The sequence below is a fragment of the Lepisma saccharinum genome, chromosome 1 (assembly GCF_977018435.1).
Source record: "Lepisma saccharinum chromosome 1, izLepSacc3.1, whole genome shotgun sequence".
NCBI classification, from domain to species: Eukaryota; Metazoa; Arthropoda; class Insecta; order Zygentoma; family Lepismatidae; genus Lepisma; species Lepisma saccharinum.
The window spans coordinates 32,601,817-32,621,923 of NC_139229.1; the positions used below are offsets into that span (position 1 = coordinate 32,601,817).

General features: G+C 39.8%; 1 protein-coding gene across 2 annotated transcripts in view; it reads right to left on the minus strand.

Annotated features, from left to right (window-relative positions):
- LOC145994371 (uncharacterized) overlaps positions 1–20,107 on the minus strand; it is a 947,129-nt gene that overhangs the window by 382,109 nt on the left and 544,913 nt on the right. For both annotated transcript variants that reach the window (XM_083130485.1, XM_083130492.1), the window contains exon 3: positions 2,277–3,180. In XM_083130485.1, the coding sequence (XP_082986611.1) occupies positions 2,277–2,851 (575 nt within the window). In that variant the 5' untranslated portion in view covers positions 2,852–3,180. The remainder of the gene's footprint in view (positions 1–2,276; positions 3,181–20,107) is intronic.

Sequence of the window (20,107 nt, forward strand, 5' to 3'; positions counted from 1 at the left end):
TTCTATCTTGTTATATGTGTTAAAGGTTTCATCCTGGAATGGAATGTCTCACATTTATGTCTGTTTTCATTTCCAATACATTCGAATCAATACATATTCGTTTCAATGGCATTTACAAAATCACCTCTGACATGTGTGCACGAGTGTGTTAGCCGATGCGTAGCAAAGTATTTTAGGAACAACACTTGAAAAAAAATTCTTGTAGGACTAACGAAAAATTACTTTGTAATGGAAGATCATAATACCTTTTAAGGTGTGGTAATATTTTAATGGGATTGAGATACGAAACTCTCGGATCCGGATCCGGATTTTCGGATCCAGATCCGAATCTTTCGGACCCGGATCCGGATCCGGATTTTCGGATTCAGATCCGGAACTTTCGGATCCGATCCAGATCCGAAACTTTCAGACCCGGATCCGCGGATCCGGAACTCTCGGATCCGAATATCCGGATCCGAGAGTTTCGTATCTCAATCCCATTATCATAATACCTTTTAAGGTGTGGTAATATTTTAATGGGATTGAGATACGAAACTCTCGGATCCGAATACGGATTTTCGGATCCAGATCCGAATCTTTCGGACCCGGATCCGGATTTTCGGATTCAGATCCGGAACTTTCGGATCCGATGCAGATCCGAAACTTTCAGACCCGGATCCGGATCCGGAATTTTCGGATCCGGATCCAGATCCGTAACTTTTGGATCCGGATCCGGATCTGAACGGATCCGGATTTTTCGGATCCGGATCCGTTTGGCCATCCCTACTTTACATACACAAACCTACGGGCATTTGTGACGAGCAGGGTGAGAGGAGAATGCAACCCAAATGGCCAGTCGCATAGCAATATTCACATTGTCTGACTATAAAAGTACAAGTTGAGGATGTGCAATTTGCTTTGAAGATCTGAAGAAACTTTTCTAAACGGAAAAGCGGAAGTGGTTTTGGTAAACATTTCTGGCCTATCTGCATTAGCAGATAAAGGGCTAGTTTCATCGGAGTGAACAGATCGCGCTACGACGCCAGGAGTCCCGGTTTTGAATCCCGGCCTGGGCATGGATATTTGTGAGTGTCGTTTCATCAATTTCATCACATCATCACTCATCCCCATATTCGCAAAATTAACGAAAAATTGGCACAAAAAGCAAAGTAAAATAAACAGAATCAATAACATCAAATCATCGTAGCGAACATCTCAAAGTCAAGTGAGAGTCTGATTAATCTAGCACTAAGCCCCGCGACAGGTTAAGTTTGCAGCAACTTTTCGCATATATAGACGCAAACGTGCGCGCAGAATATAGTTTCGCTGCAATACTGCCGATTTTCTTACTGTCTGTGATATGAACAGCTTGGAGCTTGAGGCAAGAGTGGCACGGGAAATGCTGATCGCCATTCTTGCGTTGATTAATACATAAAACCTGCTGCAAACTTAACCTGTCGCGGGAGTTAGTTCCTCATTAGACTGATGATACATTATGTGTTGACGAGACTTCTGGCGTCTAGACTCGCAGCTGTGGAGCTTGTGTTGTGTCTTATCCATGTGTGTTATCACTAGGGAAGGGATTTTAAGGTGCAGCACTTTTCCAAAAATAGATCTGTTTTCATATCGATCATTTGTGATATGTATTTTAGGACATAAAATCAAATAAAATGAACACACTTTGTTGCACCTTTGCATGAGATTAGCCCATTTTCCCCCTTCTCTTTGATGCTTCAGCATCTTTTATCTTCCTCTTCTTTCATGTCTTGTTAAAAAATTGGACGGAAAAATAAATGATTCCACTCTTCTTGAGCAGCTACATAAAATCATATCGTCTCATTTTGTAGAGCAGAACGAGAGCTATAAAATGGTATGACATAACTTATACCACGTTTATATTATAACATAAATTATGTTATTTGCTACAGTGTTGAATAAAGAATATTAAAGCAACTGGTTTACGTGAATAAAGGCATTTATTTCAGCACCCTTATTTTTTGTTTTTTTAAAAATCTTTTCAGAACCTTTTTTCCTTTCCCGATCATAATCTTCTTGGTTTCTAGTGTGTTTTGCTATCAGAAGCTGACTCAAGTACACGAGAACAAGTGCACGATAAGTACCCAAGGGTACATCCAGATGGCATGTTGTGACTTGATGTATTTTATGACTGTCTTCACATAATGTCTAAATGTTAACCTTGTTTCTGGATTGATGAAAAGGAAGCGGGTTGCTGGAAACACAATATGTTCAGTGTGAAAGTTATCCTATAGGCTATTATGAACAAAGACTATACTTACGAAAAATCACTATTGGCGTAGCAGTTGCCATTCAAAGAGCAGTATATGGTGGTGCAAGTGTCCTCCTGGTAACTGTCGTTCAGACCAAGGATCTCGTACGTGATGTTGAACCCGTAGACTTCGGTGAGGTTCCCGAGAGCCCGAAAGTGGTTGTTCATGATGGAGCTGGCTTCGAACTCCACCGTCACGGTATGGTTCGTGAACCTGAGGTAGTTCTGGCTCTCTATAACGCTCTTGTTAACCACCGCTACCGAGTTCGAGTTCTGAGGGACTTTCCACGGGTAGTTCAACGTCTTCACGACCAAACCGGACATGACGTACACCTGTGTCAGGCGAACGATGGTGAGGTAAGACTTCTGGACCTTGGTAGCGTTGATGGTCCACTTGCACTTGCAGGGGACGGGGTAGCGGTTCGGGAAGTTGGGGCTGGTTATCACCCCCCTGAGGGCCTCCAGGTTTCCGCCGCAGAAGCACCGGTTCCGAGGGTTCTCGTAGCACTGGAACTCCAGGAAGCAGCTAGTCATCAGCCACCAGAGGCACCACCAGTACACCAAAGCACCGCGCTGCACCTTCATGTTTCGACGCACAATCACATGTTACTTCTCGAAGGGGTTAACACGGGCGGCCGAAATGTCATCCTCGAACAAGTGGAGAAGGAGTGGGGGTGGGGGTGGGGGGTTGTCTGTACGCGAGGAGGGCCGAGCGGAACGCACACTCAACTTCACAACGTCACGTCATTGCTAACCGCGATCGTCCGGTCCATTGCCCTCATGCGCGGAGCTCCGTTACGCCACGGGCGTCATCTAGTTTGGGAACAGGCTGTTGCGACGCAGGATCCCACGGTTTGGACAGGAACGTCGGTGTTTTGACACAACAACTTGCTCCCGAACGTACTGCGTAGCACCTGAAATGAAATATACGGAATATCAATATCGTTGCCAAACAATAATATTTTAAGGTACAATGTATGAACAGAGATATGTCACATTTATGATTACAATGCCATTGTGAACGGATATTCTTACGTCTTACCCATTCCTATCGATACCTACACTTGAAAATTGTCTCTGTCCCGGGAAACTCTGGAGCGAGCGAACGAAAGTAAGTCTCTGCGCAGATAGTGACTCGAGAAGTGCCAGTGAACGTGGAGGAGAGAAAAGTGACTTCAGTTACAAGCCTTTGTAGCAGCGAGTACTGCTTCGCTCCGCCCACTCGCTTTCTTCCGTTATGCGCGGACTAGCTCCAGAGATTTCCGGAATAGAGTGTAAAAGCTGATCAAAATATTAATCAATATTAGTGAGTACATATATCAATTTACCAAGAAATTTGCTACGACATTCAAGAATACATAACAATATTCATATTATTGATAGGGTAGCAATTTATCTAAATACTTTTAATTCCTGTTGGTACTGCAATAATTATTGCGGCTTAGTTTTACTTTAAAGGGAAAAGGGCTGTATTTTTTTTAGAGGGATGATAAGACCCTGCATATCTTCATATTATTTTTAATATTTTCGATTGGTGTGTGAACATGTTTATTAATTAATATTTTGTTGGGACGATGGGAAGATTTAACTCTTTCTGTGCAATTTTCATCGTCTGCCTCAAACGTTATAACATTTTAATATTATTATACAGCTCTTGAATGTCTTAGAGCAAATTGGTAAATCGATACATGTAATTACATATGTAATCACAAAATAAGGATTTTCATGCAAAATTGTTGCAAATTTTTAAAAAAATAATTTTGCACAATTTCTAGGATAATGAGACCGCGAAAGTATCGTGGACCCTGTGAAAGACGAAAATGCCGGAAAGGTATCGGCTAGTATCGCTAAATAGATCCCAGCCGATACTTTCCGATACCGATACATTGGCATTAGTATCGCTTGAGCCCTACACATGGGTCTGCAAACAAGCCGTTTTCGAGATAATTGCGAATGTGTGGTTGCAAGCCGACACTGACTTCATTGTTTGTAAACGTCGTCCTAGTTGGTAAAATGCTAAAAAATACAGTAAGAAAAGTCATTGGAGATCTCAATTGAATATTCTACTTACTTTAACAAATGTTAGTATGTTACATGTTACAATTACTGTACAGGTGTTAAAAGTGTCGTCTTGCATCTGGATGCAAAACTGTACACGATTCCGCATTGAGTTTCGAATTACTTCGAAAACCTCCGGCTCCTTTCGGAATTGGTCACAAGCATGTACAATTCTCTATCCTGAGTGTATCCATCCTGTTTGATTACAACGCCACCTCTCGGAAATGTTCTGTTTTGTAAACAAAGAGCAAACCTCGGAAAAAAACAAGAAGTAAAGCACTCTGTGTTTACAAAATGCAATCAGTGACGGCTTCTAACCACACATTCGCACACATTACTAGCACCAACTAGGACGATGTTTACAAACAATGAAGTCAGTGGCGGGTTGTAACCACACATTCGCGGAATGCGCACGCATATCCTCCACACACACACACGTTAGGTTAGTAAACACCCAGAAACAACATCAGGGGGTCATTTGAGCCCCCTACCACTTCCACATCGACACCGGGCTCTGAGATAGATGTCTTCAAGGTCAACAGGGGATCAAATTTCTGCTGCGTCATTGATCTCTGCTCTCAACCACGGATGACGTCAAGGCCACAGGGTGTAACATGACACCGGATGTAGTGATCCAAAGATCCGCTATTACTACTGGAAACCAATATGAAAACTATGGGAAGAAGGCAGAGTACAAAGATGGCTGGAGTACATTGGAGAGAAGTCAAATTCAGGAATGGCCGTATAACTAGGCCACACACCCCTATCAATATGTTGAGATACATGATGTCTGATAATTGGACATTGTAGTCACCAATAATATTGTATAGAGGGTGGGGATAAAATCTGGGAAGAATGGAGGTATTGTTCCTGATTACAGGTGAGTGACGAAAGACAACTGAATGCATGGATGCAGAGGGAACTGACGGTCTGGTTCCGTATGAGACAGCCGAAGAGAGCAACATATTCCAGCGCAGTTGAAAAATTACAGTTTGAAGAGAATTGAAGGAAACACGTTGAAGCGTCTGAGGAAGTGTGTTCAGACTGATGGCTAACCTGTTTTGCATTATGGAAATGTGCTTTTCATCAATTTTCCCATTGGAGCAAGATTTTATAGTCACCCTGTATGATTTTTATACATGTATTTCTTGAAGAGGGGCAATATAATAATTTGTTTTTGATTATTTATATGAATCTCAACAAATCTTCCATGGAACAGTGGTAGTGTTGTCGCCTTGTAATCAAGGGGGCTCGGGTCCGATTCTCAGTGGAGGCACGTTGCACAGTGCTTCAGATCCCACTTTAAACTGTAGGAGGTCATTACCTTCTCTATCTGAAAGCCTGATGGCTTGCTCTGGTCACGTGACTAAACGTCAGCAACTGGAGGCGAGATAGCCGCCATGTTTGATTTGCTTCTTGGGAATCAATGTTGGACCTTTTTAGTGAATGTGGAATTGTAATGAAAATTTAAGAACTGTATTCGAGTTTACATGACGTGTAAATATGCTTAAATGTACAAAAGGTATTGCGTATAAGTGTTGTGTGCTCAATTGCAGAGGCAATTATGGTGAAAAGGGTAAGAGTAACGTTCACATTTCTTCAAGATGTTGCTGAAAATGAGAAATATGTAGGGCAATTCCATGTGATTCCTCCGATAAAATGTAACTTAAGTAACAAAGGTTTCATACTCATAAATAAATAACAGAAATAGTTCATGATGTAAAGATTTCATGTGTCCGGAATAGGCATCTAATGCGAGTATACTCTTAGATTTGGTCAATTTTAATCTCTTGTCAACAAGTTTTTTTTTTTTTAGAAATATCAAATAATTTAAAATCTAAATCTGAATTACAACGTTAAGATGCGTTGTTTCTTATGATTTCAAAATTATTTGTTTCAAGATTTAGTCAACGTTTAAAATATTACCATCATGTCTACCAAAGCAGTTTGTTAGTGTAACTGTTATGGAAGCTTTCGATAAAATATTCATATAATTTACACAAATTTTCAGTTTCAAAGTATGCTTAATGAAAGAAAGCTTTACAACTGGGCCAAATTGATACATGTGTACATTTTCATTCTTATTTTACTCCGCTTTTATGCTTCTTTAGGCTAATGGAAGATACGAATATGTTATGAAATCAAATACAAGGGTACGATGTGTAACAAGAACTTTGATGAAATATTCGTGTGTAAAATTATCCAAGAATATATTACTTATGTTTCAAACACAAATGTCTATTTTTTGTCTTTGTGAAGCTTCGATGTTCGTAATTTTGATTATTAAATCAGTGTTAATGTTTCATAATTCACTAACATTCTTCACGATTTTATTAAGAGTGTAAACACAATGTAAGGAAATATTCCAAATGTTTATTTTCCAAATGAACGCTAAGATCGAAGTATTAATCTGTTCTTTTTTTTTCAATAAAAATGTTGAAAAACTGTCACACATCCTACTAACGACAATCAATTGATTAAATTTGTTTAGATTATATTTCGTTCAATAAAGTCAAAAGGGTCGAAATTACAATGTGACAAGTGATTTAGGTTTAGTCTTTATTCTTTATTCACATAAATGTAACATTGCCCTTGTACCAATTTCTTTCACATTTGCTGAGAGGTTATAGAAATTAAGTTCTTGTATTGAGATTGTATAGCTACACAGAATATCTACATTATCTGGTTGATTAATTTTGGGTAAAGTTAAAGAAAATTTAATTGATTAGATATCTTGGCAAGTTTACGGTCGACCTAACATGCGGGATTTTGATTTAATCCATTGATTTTTACATACAAAAGTTCATACAAAAGCTGTAACTAGTTTTACTGTAGCTGACAAATATTTCGGATAATATTTTGCAAAGAAATACAATGCTTAATTTTTTCCGCCAGGAAGTTTCTAACGGTTTTCAACTCTTTCTTTGTGCTATGGAAGGAATTTTTGTTATGGCCATAGTGACTTACTGAATGAAAATTTCAGTGTAAATATTCAATATTCTACTATTTTCGTCAGGAGGGTAAATATCAAAATTTAACATCATAAAATAAATAAATATACCTTAATTCTCTACAATAAAAATACGACAATGGGTTTACCAGACCGTTAAGACGATCGCCTACAGATGATGACGTGTTGACTGAGCGCTGCGGCCTGAATCTCAAGATGGTCTTGAGGAGGTCCAGTCTCGATTAGTCTTTCTGTAAATAAAGTGGACTTAAAACAACAATTCAATAACTCGTCAATGTTATTTTTATCTCAAATGGCAACAACGCTTCACTTGGAACGGCCAGGAGCAACTAACTTTTATGCCACCTCATCCACAAGGCCTCGTCTCTCAATCAGGATTCTGCTAGAAGGTGGGTGACAGATGCAGCGTTAACAAAGAAGCTCTCCTACCGGGGGGGTCGTTAATCGCCGAGCATGGCGCAGAGACAAGTTACCAAAAGGCGCCGGCAATGTCGCTGGAGGCGAAACAAATAAGCAATAGCGTTTGAACATATCGGAAACACGATCTAGGCACCTGTGCAGCTCATTTCAAAGTGTTAAGAGAGAATCACCGCGTGTTTTTTTCACTTTGAAGGGTCAGGGAAAAAACACGTAAGTCAACGTTAGTCAAACTCAGGTAAACGAACTTTCAATTCCAAAACGTTACTGAACAAGTAAATGAGAGGTACAAAAACATATGTAACATCAAAATATTACAAAATATGTACATAAATATGTAACAATAATTTATAAAATATGTACCTAAATATGGATTATCAAAAGGATATGTAGCTAAATATGTAGTATCATAGGATATGTAATATTAATAATAATCGAGTATCCAAGCAATTTCAAGAATTCTGCTGGATATTTATTTTATTTGAACATATTCAACATAATTTTCATAACATAAGTTGTTCAACAGCAACGTGCACATATTTAATAAACCAATTTTGTCAACTATTAATTGCATTTCACATCGCAAATTATTGTAGAATATATAAATATGTAAGAGAGCTCTCCGTATCTTTCGAAAGAATAAAGAAGCGTCTACAGAAAGAACAACCGAATGAAAATACATAGCTGCTTTTGTACTTTTTGTACAAGGGAACATATTGTGTAACTCGCTACGTACAGGAAACTAGCTCTCTTGTTCACCGAAGCCAAGTTTCTAGGTGCTTTGCCTAAACCTAAAGGCGAAACGAAAATATGTATCCAGAAGGGGGGGGGGGGAGAAACTCTAGCATCTTTACATAAATAACAGTTCCAGTATTTTTTTTCTTCAGCCTGTCTTTCGACTTGGCAGTCAATTTTAGGTGACCATAAGCACAATGATTATGGCACAATCACTGCCCACTGATTAGAAAATAAGACATCACATGAGGTAGAAATTTCCTTCCTCATGTTTCAGATATCGAAAATATATAATAAAAAGGATCAAAACAGGAAAAAAATTGAAATATGTTGTTTTATGTAAACTTAATTACCAAATATGTAAAATATGTAATATCCTGGCAAACATGTAACATAAAACTTATGCAAAATGACGTCAGTTATATAATTCGTTGACATTTTCGTGTTCAAAGTACGTATCTAGAAAGGAATAGAGTATGCAATTACATACAAATCCGGGCTCTAGTTTTGGTTTTGATAAATGGAAGCGTCAAATGGATAGAAAGCACGTTGTAAAATCCAGCACAGCGTTCACGTGGCAGGTGACGACACCAATAACTCGCATTTGAAGAAATAAAGAGGATGACCAAGAACAGTAAAGAATGGAGCGGGTCGAGTCATCCCCGAAGCTGTAAAGGCATAAGGGTTAGAGAAAGAAGAGGAAAACAAACAAGACGTTGGCACACGCTGAAGAACCGCGTGCTCTCAACAGCAGGATGCGCAGAGGACAGATTTTAGATTTTATCATTTTCATTATAGTCCAGGGGCATTTGTAATCCCGTGGGTTTTTGAATGAAGGGATGAAGTGATTACTGCAAATACATTGCTAATGTGGTACACAATCATGTACTACCAGGTGTTTTGCCTGCAATTGTGGCGTATGGCCTCTGTGACGTCATAAATCCAAGATGGCTGCCGCTTCACGCACTATCAAAATAAATCTATCATAACTCCTTTAAAATTGTTTTTTGACAATTTTGCATAGCGACTTTGTTCGTTCAGAATTGAAAACGGAACAAAAAATATTCTTATCTTTTTTTACTATCTCGCACTGTTATGGAGATATATCCAGTGAAAGTATTTCGTACCCTTTTTTGCAAGAATTCTAAGTTGTGGTGTATGACCCGTGTGACGTCATAATTCCAAGATTGCTGCCTCTGTAGACATTAACAAATAAAATCGACCATCTCTCCTTTAGAAGTCTGGTCCATTTGTAAGTTTTTTGGGTTTTTGCATGAAGGGAAGAAATGTCTATGGAGGATGCCTTCATTTGGAGGCACGCAGTCATATATTACTAGGTGTTTTGCTGGAAAATGTGTCAGAGACCAAACGTACTTGACGTCCGAATTGCAAGATGGCCGCCATTGAAGTTCTGCACATAATATACTGTCCACATCCTGATTTAGAGTTCATTTATCAGATTTTTGCAGAGGCATTTTCTGTTAATAATTAAGAAGTGAAAAAATATTATAATTTTTATAGCTATAGTAGTGTCCAAAGGTTAAGCATGACTAAGATGTGTGAAAATGTTTTATTAATGAAGTGTCAGAATTGTACAGAACACAGTAGTTGATTCAATGAAAATTTTGAGTGAAAAAAATTTCCAGATTATCAAGCGTCATGGAATATCACGAAGGTGTTGCCAGAAGAGTGACAGAAATTGTTTTCCCCACGAGCCATCAACATTGTATGGGAACCTAAAACAACGTAATTTCCTACGATGTTGTGACCATCGAAAACAAGTCAGCAAAATCCGCAACGAACAACAGGGACTCTGCGTGCCAGGCAGACGATAGGGGATGAGACTCCTCTGGGATAAACAATGAAACCCGACGCTTCACGGGCAGTCCTCAAGAGATTACGAACCGATTCGTTTCGACGACTCTCATCCTGGCTCCGATTATGTAATTCTTCTCTCCCCTCCCCCTTCCTAGGCTCGGCAGACAGGAGTCGAAACTGGGCGAACAAGATGGGGAGGGGTTATCCAATGAAATCGCCGCCAGATTTAATTACAGTCATGTTTATACAGTGCCACACTCTACCCACGGAAGGGGGACAAAAAAGTCACACATGCACAAACACTGCGATAACGTTTCGGTCAATTTTGTCCCTTCCCTCTTGGGTAGATAGCAGGAGGGAAACACGAGTGGAACGCCGTGATTAAAACGACCGTTTAAACTTGGATGTCGCTTCTCCTGGGCTGCGGGTTTAGCGTGTCCTCTTATTTGATTGGGCCACAGAGAGGATGGTTAATTATTCTCATAAGGGAGAACGAGGGAAACAAAAATGTTGTTGATGTCCCACGATGGTGGTTTTTGAAAGGATATGTAGATTTTAAAGGTTTCGCGTTTAAGATTAAGGAATGGGAAAATAGATTGTTCGATATCTTGATTGTTGTACTAGTCACCAAAGCCTCCTTACTATTTGATAGAGTGGTTAGGTGTTGCAGAAAGTGTGGGGAAAAAGCGAGAGGGAAAGAGAAACACAAATACACATGGGAAAAAGAGTCACACACACATAGGAACTGGGAAATAGAGAGTGGGAAGGAGGAAAAGACAGAGAAAACAGGGAGAGATAGAAACAGAGATACACAGAGAAGATAGAAATAGAGAGGGAGAGGAAGGAAAGGCACAGAGGAAAGACACGCAAGCAGAGAGAGAATGGAGGGAGGAAGAGGGGAAAGCCACACGAACAGAGAGGGAGGTAGAAAGAGAAATGGAGGAAGGAAAAACTTGTGAACAGACCGTGGAAGAGAGAAAGACAAACATGAAAATGACAAACAGGAAGAGAAGGAGAGAATATGAAGGAAGAACATACAGAGAGGAGGGGGGAAGAAGCACGAGCAGATAGATAGATAAGAGACAAACAGAACGAGTACGATACAAAAATAGAGAGAGAGAGAGGAGATGAAATAGAAAGAGAACGTAAGAAAAGATACAGAGAAAACAAACAGGCAGAGAGAGGGAGGAAAAGATACACGGAGACATAGAGAAAGAGAGAGGGAAAGGTGTCCATACGATTAGTGAAAATACTGGAGAAATTTTTAGTTTTTTTAACATATCATTATTGGTCCTTCCATGTAATTAGAATTAGATTAAATAGTTATCAGCTATCATGTATGAAAAATTTTCTTAAACTAGAAACGTTGATTTTGAGGCGTGATAGGTTTCTATAGAGCGACCACAAGGAAAATAACCTTCGAGCAAAAGTCTCCGTGCACCTACTCCTCCTTTGGTTCAACTCTGGTCATAAGGAAGCATGTAGTTACACTATAGTAAGAACGAAAGCAGACGCAAATACAATACATTGCTAGTTATGAATCTTCTATATATATAAAAATGGGTGTATGTGTGTTGTTGGTGTGTGTGTGTGTGTATGTATTATTTTCTGACATAACTCTCGAACGCCTGGAGCAATTTCAACCAAACTTTTTGCACGTATCACTTGCAATCTGGAAAGAATACTTTGAGGGTAAGATACCCCTAGGGGTAGGGTGGGAAGGGGTGACATGTAAAAATAATCGAAAACGACCAATATTAAATTCCGCACAAACACACATCCGTGACTCTGTGCAATACCGCACAACGATAGTGTTTCTCGGGTTGTCCGACATTCAGGCTGATATGACTTTGTGTTGCGAAAACGACCAATATTAGTTTGGAATCCATAGTTTACGGGGTCGCTAAGATGAATAGTAACACTCCCAATGCGGTTCAACTCGAAGACACCACTGGCACCCTTAGGAGTGGGGGTGGGAAGAGGTGACATGTAAAACGACCGATATTAGTGTGGAATCCATTGTTCTTGGGGTCGCTAAAATGAATAGTGACACTCCCAATGCCGTTTAACTCCAAGTTCATTTTACACTATAGTTAGAATTCATTATTTTCCTTTCTAATAGAATATTTGGATAAATAAATACCCGGACAACGCCGGGTAATCAGCTAATTAGTAATAAAGTCAAGTCATACTCTTTCCCACATCAAAACAATAGAGTTACAAAGCAAACCACGTTTGTGAACTTCTATCTCCCGGAAATCATCTCCGATAAACAACCCTCTGCAATCCCAAAAGATGATTCGTGTCTCCAAGAGCATTTCGACTCTACCTTCGCTCCGGAGAAAAAAAAATCTGAATCGACGCAAACTAAAGAAAAATAACGCAGTGAAAAAGAGTAGCCACTCAACGGTCATATTCCATACCGGAGACCGTTATTGTGCGCCGCTCTTCCAGAACGTGCCCGGAAAAAGAGAAACGATTTGGGAGACGTCATTTATCATCGCTCCACGAAAATAGACAGAACATCCCTGAGAAATACGAAGGAGCATCCCATTGTCCCGGATGGTAGAAACTACCAATGTTTCCAACTGGGGTGAAATATCAAAACTTCTGTTCACTCAAAATCCATTGCTGGAGTTCTTTAAACTCGAGAAGGTAATCTTGATATCCACAATTCATGTTCTTTAGAACAAAAATGTGTTACGAAATAACTACTATTGCATTACGAGGTTTCTATTACTCTGCACCATCTTATATAACAAATATCTAAGGCGGGTAGTACACTGTGTACGGCATTCTTGCAGAATATTCAGGCTTCAGGCGCGTAGCCAAGGGGGAGGTCTAAGGGGAGCTAAAGACCCCACGAAATACTACAAACACATAATTTAAATACTGTATAGTGGTAATTACATTTACTTCCTTAGCAGGATTAAACATCTTGTATAATAATTTGTAATGTACTGAGAAATTCATCTTCAAGGCTTTAGGTGGCGGCTGCTAATAAGCTTCCCAAATAAAATCCTGGCTACGGCCTGCCTGGCATGATTTCATTTTTATCATTTAGCGTCGATTTACTACCAATTTTGGGTAATCACGACAATGGGGATGATTGATGATATGATGAAATTGATGAAGGGGCACTCATCAATAAGTGCCTGAGGTCTTGACATTTGTTAATGTTAAAAAGTTTGAGAAATTCTGAAAGTCGATTGGGGGGGGGGGGTGAGAACCAGCTAGTAAAATATCAGAATCTGGATTTTAAATTTTCCGGAATCCGGATATTTTTAACCATCCCAAGGACAGACATCATTTCTAAGTGCTGAGTTGGCCCTATAAAGGAAACGAACGCCCTTGGCAGGTCATATGCACCATAGTATACCCACGTCTAAGCCGGGAATCGAACTCTGGACCCCTGCGGTTGCAGCGCGTTGCGCTAACCACTCCGCAATTGAGGTGGGCCGAGGGTCTGGCAGCTGGACTCTCAGCCAGGATAATCCTCTGTGGAGTTTGCGTTGTGTCCTGTCCATGTGTGTTTATCATTGTCCTTTCAGTAATTCCATATTACCACCTTTTATCTTCATCTTCACGATTAGCCAAAAGGAGCAGAAAAGTGACTTACAATAACCAATCACCTGACAAGAATTCGGTTAACCGGTTACATTCGGAAAGACGCGGTGAGGATGTAATTTTTTTCCTAATATATCGTACGAAAAAAGGGGGACGACACTTCAAGTTATGTATGTTACGAAATTCCACGTTATTCAAATGATTTTAGATATAACTGGGAAAGAGTTGGATACCCGGTGGAGGTTTGGATTCCATTTAAACTGTAGGTCCAGTCCCAATTAGCCTTACTATGCACAAAATGGACTTAAGACACCAAATCAACCAACCATAACTGGAGAAGAAAGAGTTACCATGCCATATTGATAAAGTCCGTCGCCTGAAATATTTCTTTCCTTGGCTAGTCCACAGTATCATACCATTAGAATGTACTCATCTCGTTTCAAAAACGGGAAGACATTTGGGAAGTATATTAATCTCTAGCATCGCAGTCAAAACGTACTTTTAGCAGGGTCTTCTGCAAGATTCTTGTTTCCACTCCCGGCTGAAGATGCCCTCGTTCCGAAGATAATGCGTTTTCCAATGCGAATCCAAACTCGGAATATGCGCCAGCCATAAAGCATCCTCTAAAAGATCTTCCTCGCTGTCCGACAAACGCAGCACATGAACGCGTCGTTTTCGGAAAGCAAGGATCGTATATTTTAACGTTGCGCAGGCAACTGGAAAAACCGTTAGCGTGGTAGTGTTGAAGCCCTTAAGGTTGTCGGGCTTTACGAGGGAAAATGAGTGTCATCTTCATGCTCAAACAGTCGTGTATAGTGCAACCATAGGCAAAAGAATCCGTGAAGACCCGCGACTCCTGTGCATCGTATTCCCGCGTGGAGCGGAGTGGTAGAGTGCAGCAGGCTTCCTTATGGCCCGAGTTGAATGGAGGGAAAGGTGCACGGAGGCTTCTGGCCGAAGGTTCTCTTCCTTGTGGTCGTTCTATACAACATGAACAGAATATGCCTATACTCTATCCAAGAAATCTCTGGATACTTCTGCAAAGGCTGGTAACTGCAGTCGCCTTTCCGACTCCACGGAATCCAGTTCCCTCGAGCCCTCTCGAGCCATTACTTCCGTACTTCCGCAGAGACTTGCTTTCGTTCGCTTGCTCCAGAGATTATCGAGACAGAGTATAATAGGAAATTGATTCAGCCATTCTTCCCGTGAAAGACCGTTTCCGCCAGTTCCTGCGTGACACACCGTTTCCGCCAGTTCCAGCGTGACTCACAGTTTCCGCCAGTTCCAGCGTGACTCACAGTTTCCGCCAGCTCCTGCGTGACTCACCGTTTCCGCCAGTTCCAACGTGACACACAGTTTCCGCCAGTTCCAACGTGACACACCGTTTCCGCCAGTTCCAAAGATTCCGACAGTTCCTACGTGACACACCAGTTTCCGACAGTTCCTACGTGACACACCAGTTTCCGACAGTTCCTACGTGACACACAAGTTTCCGACAGTTCCTACGTGACACACCAGTTTCCGACAGTTCCTACGTGACACACAGTTTGCGCCAGTTCCTACGTGACACACAGTTTCCGCCAGCTCCTACGTGACACACAGTTTCCGCCAGTTCCTACGTGACACACCGTTTCCGCCTGTTCCTACGTGACACACAGTTTCCGACAGTTCCTACGTGACACGCCGTTTCCGACAGTGTCTCCGGGACTCAGTTTTCACCCATCCCTCCCGGACAGACATGTTTCCGCCCGTCTCTCCCGGACACACCATTTCCCGTCCCTACGGAAAACACAGTTTCTCCCAAACACTACTGGACACATCGTTCCCGGCAGACACTCCCGGAAAGGGTGAGACCCCGATTCCGCAAGTCCCGCTCGGAAAGAGAGAAGCAACAACTCCCATCCATCCTTCGTGGAAAAGAAAACAAGACTTGTAACACAATGTGGGATTAAAGGAGTTATGTACTTTAAACACTGTCACCTCGAAGTAAATCTCCACACACATAAATACTACCACTCCCTAAACGCAAGCTGTCACTATCCTATAATTCTAGACCTTATTGCATCTTACTAAGCGTCTAATACAAGAATAAACCAGCTGGAAACGAGTCTGTCTGTCCTGTACAACCCGCAGCGTTCAAAGCCTGTGATAATACAGAATGGGAAAGCATCCATCTCTATCGCCGACATTAATAACAAATGCACATTAGTAATCTATTGACGAGAGGACAAAACCTGTTTTTATGAAAGAACATAAAGAGTAATAAAATACACATATTTTTGATTGTTTTTGAGTGTCCATTACAGCTGTCAAACGCTAATGCTCTAAAATAGCTAGTTAGTGACTAGAAAGAGTTCCCATTCATAGACAACTCACATTACGTTATGGATCCAAGCTTGGAGCAATACGTATCGGATATGGCACCACTGCTCACGATCCGACCGTACCCATTCATGCGGCGGTTAAATAATGTGATTTAGGGCGGCTGGAGGCTTTGTTTCGAGTTTTAAGCCAAGTTGCCACGTCCGACAAAAGGAGAAGAGGCAAGGAAGAATGAAGGCTTTAATTGAAATTCACTTAACAAGATTCTAGTCGTCGGAGTTAATAAGGAGAGAAAGGGTTCTGCGTTGAGATTCGCAACCAACGAGATTTAACTGGCTGCGGAAGGAACCGCTGCGAAGAGTCAGCCGTGCGGCGCATGTCGGAACGATCAAAGGCTTCGAGAAGCAAACTCTTGGAAGTTATGCATCTCGAATCGAATCGGATTTTAAAATTTTACGGAGAGAACATGCAGGTTAGGTCATGTTTTAACAAGAGCAGGAAAAGAAAGGGGAGGAATTTGGCAGCATTTGGAATTAAGGATTTCCTGTTGGTGTCACTCTCAGTTCAAGCTCCAAACCGTAGTAAAAAGAAAAACAAAAAAAAAAAAAATTAGCCCTTGCCACTGTGCTAGAGATTGGCATAGACAAAAGAGAACTCCCACTAAAATATTTGCATCCAAGTGGAACTTACTGGGTTTGTCCTGACAAAGATGACATATCATGTAAATGCTTTGGCGTTGTCACCAGGAAGGCTTCACAACCAATACACATAAATAATTGAAGACAGTTTCTGTTTTAGTGATATGTCTTACGTGTTTCAAATCTTTTTGTTTTTATAGTAGAATCAGGTTGGATAAAAATCACTTCTGATGATTTGTTTTTATTTAAACAGTTTTCTTATTTAAATGGAATTTTGATTTTAAAAAAAAACGCTTAAAATTGCTTGTTTGGTTTTCGACACCATACCTAGGTAGATATATGCTTTTTACAGAAAGGCTTCTTCTGGTAAACGGCCCTGTAAAATATTTGAACAGTTCGATTAATGAAAAAAGTGTATGTAAATACATATTTTACTGTTTCTGATAGTATTGTGTTTTAATGAAACTATAACAATTTCAATAACTTTTCTTCCAGTGAAAATAAAACATTTCTGGATGTGCTATATAATTGTAACTTAAAATATTTTTTATAGTCCTTAGCCATCTTTTTAATGGTAGTTTGCAAAATATCAGCTGCCATGTTTATTTACAGTTTAACATGATTAGCATTTTGCATATTAATCTACACAAACTGTTTGCTACTCTTGCCTATAAAATTATTGATTTGAGTCAGTGATTCTTTTAAAAAATCATCTGGTTTAAATCTTCATTTAAATCGCAATTGAAATCCTCCCACCTTGAATAGAAGTGAGATTTATATGTGGTGCTTCCACTTAATTTAGTTTCAATATGGATAACACCATAAGAAAATTAAATTAATTCTAATTTCATTCTGATTCTCTCATTTATTGTTTCTATATATACGTATCTAAGAGGTCTGAAATATCCTACTTCAATTCTGAAAGAAACTTTAGTTTGAAGAATCTATTTATGATAGCCTTTTCGTTGTTCCATAATTCTAGAAATAAAATAATGTACACCCGTCACAGGTAAAACCTGTTTACAGAAATGTACGTAATAATATTTCAGAAACCAAAAGCATTTAACTGTCGAACAAAGTATGCTTTGTAAAAATAAAATAAAATTGTTGCAGTAAAGCCTATATTTCACAAGAGTTTTCTGAAAGACCGAGTCAGTTCTTAAAAAGTCAATTATCAGAAGTGTATCACAATTACGAAAAATGTATATTTGGGAACTGAAAATTGAGAGGTGGAGGAATATTCTGAAATTGAATAACTTTTATCAAAGAAAAATGAAATTACATCAATTAATAGAGTTACACGTTTGAAGATGCTAAGAAAATGTGAATTTGTCTGAATGTCTCGTCTGTCACAATGGAATTGCTCTGTTTTATTTTTAAATTTCTAATCGTCAATATATATTTAGTGTACTCGATACCTTAATACTAAATTAATGACTTCAATAATAGTTGTCCTATCCAAATCACATAATCTTACTCTACGTATAATTCTCTCTCTAATTTTCATCATTATTATTAAACTACGTTTACTTCTGGATGCCAGAAATAAGTATGGTATAAAACACATCATTTTACATACTTTTTTATATATACATACATGAAATCAATTGAAATAAAAACGGGGGAACCTATATTCAGCAGAATTAGCGTCAGGACACTAATCACATATGAATGTATGTGGATGGAGATTGGCTTATTCAGTGATCCCTCCCCTTTATATAAAAAAGGTAAAAACATATTCGAACATCAAACGCCCGTGGACCAAGAAAATAAGTTCCTCGGCTGCTCCACTAAAAGAAGACGAAAACGTCAACGCTGCCATTCCGCTGGGCACACGGGCGCTGGATGATAAATCACCGAAGGCTGCCATCGAGAGTGACATCATAAATCACCGTTGATCACTGCGCGTCCCCTGTGTGATTTCGTGGTCACGCTTCCCCTGTTCCCGGTGTAGGACATGATATATCTATTACCGAGGGCGAGAGGCACCTTTCTTGCAACTTCATTGTCGTTCATTGTTTCATATTCGACACTTTGGCCAACGAATGGTTACGTAATTCGCAAAGAATAAACTTAAACATTGTTAAGAACCTTTCTAAGATTGTCTAGGTTGACAACACTGTAACTGATTCGAACTCATTACCAAGGATTCAATTGCTACATTAATCACGGATACACGATATAGACAGAGAGGCAGAAAGAGAAGAGGTTAAACAAAAGATGCCGGAAAGTAACAGAGAAAGGGAGTGAGAGGCAAGAGAAAGGAATAGATAGAAAGGAAGAGAGAAATGAAGAGAGAAATAGAGAATGGAACAGACAGAAAGGGAGAGATAACGAAAAGAAAAGAGAGAGAAAGGAAGATAGAAAAGGAAAAGGGAAAGAGGAAGGAAGAGAAAGAAATAGAGAGAGAGAGATATATAAATAAAAGGGGAAAAGAGAGAAAAGAAAAGTAGAAGGAAAAGAGAGAAAGGAAGAGATAACATTTGAAAGAGAAGGAGAGAAGGGAGGAAGATATAAAAAGGAAGAGAAAAGAGTTAAGAGAGATGGGGAAAGAGAGAGAGAGAGAGGGAGAAAAGAGAAAAGGAAAAAGAAGGGGAAAGAGAGAAGGAAGAGAGAGATATAGAAAGGAAGATAGAGATATAGAAAAGAAGATAGAGATATAGAAAGGAAGATAGAGATATAGAAAAGAAGATAGAGATATAGAAAAGAAGATAGAGATATAGAAAGGAAGATTGAGATATAGAAAGGAAGATAGAGACAAATGAAAGAGAGAGAGAGAAAGAGAAAGAAAGACATGATGGATGATAAAATCATGGGTGATTTTTTGTTGGCTATGCACCAGATTCCATCATGTAATATGAGGTCGGGACACTTAACAAAATGCTGGACAAGGCATTTACGACAGAACGACGTCTGTCATTAGTCGGGAATTTTGAAGGACTAAAATCACAAATATCTGAGGTCTTACATCTCCATACTAATTTGACATTGTGTAAGGCCGCTCAGCACACATGAAGTCAAAACATGACAGAAAGGGTCCTGGCTGTGGATCAAGGCACCAGAGCTCCTTAGCCGGCCTTTACACTCCGGAGGAGAGAAGGCAATATCATTTCTGGATATAATGAGAGAGGTACAAAGTCGGGGGAGGGAATAAGGTAGGGGGAGACGACAGAACTGTGCGTGAAATGTGTAAAACCATGACAGGCAGGTACGAAGGTACGCGGAATAATAATTTAAAAAAACATAAAATAGGAAGAGAAAAAATACAATTTTTTAGTGGGGAAGAAAGGAAAGTGTGGAACTGCAAACATGCAT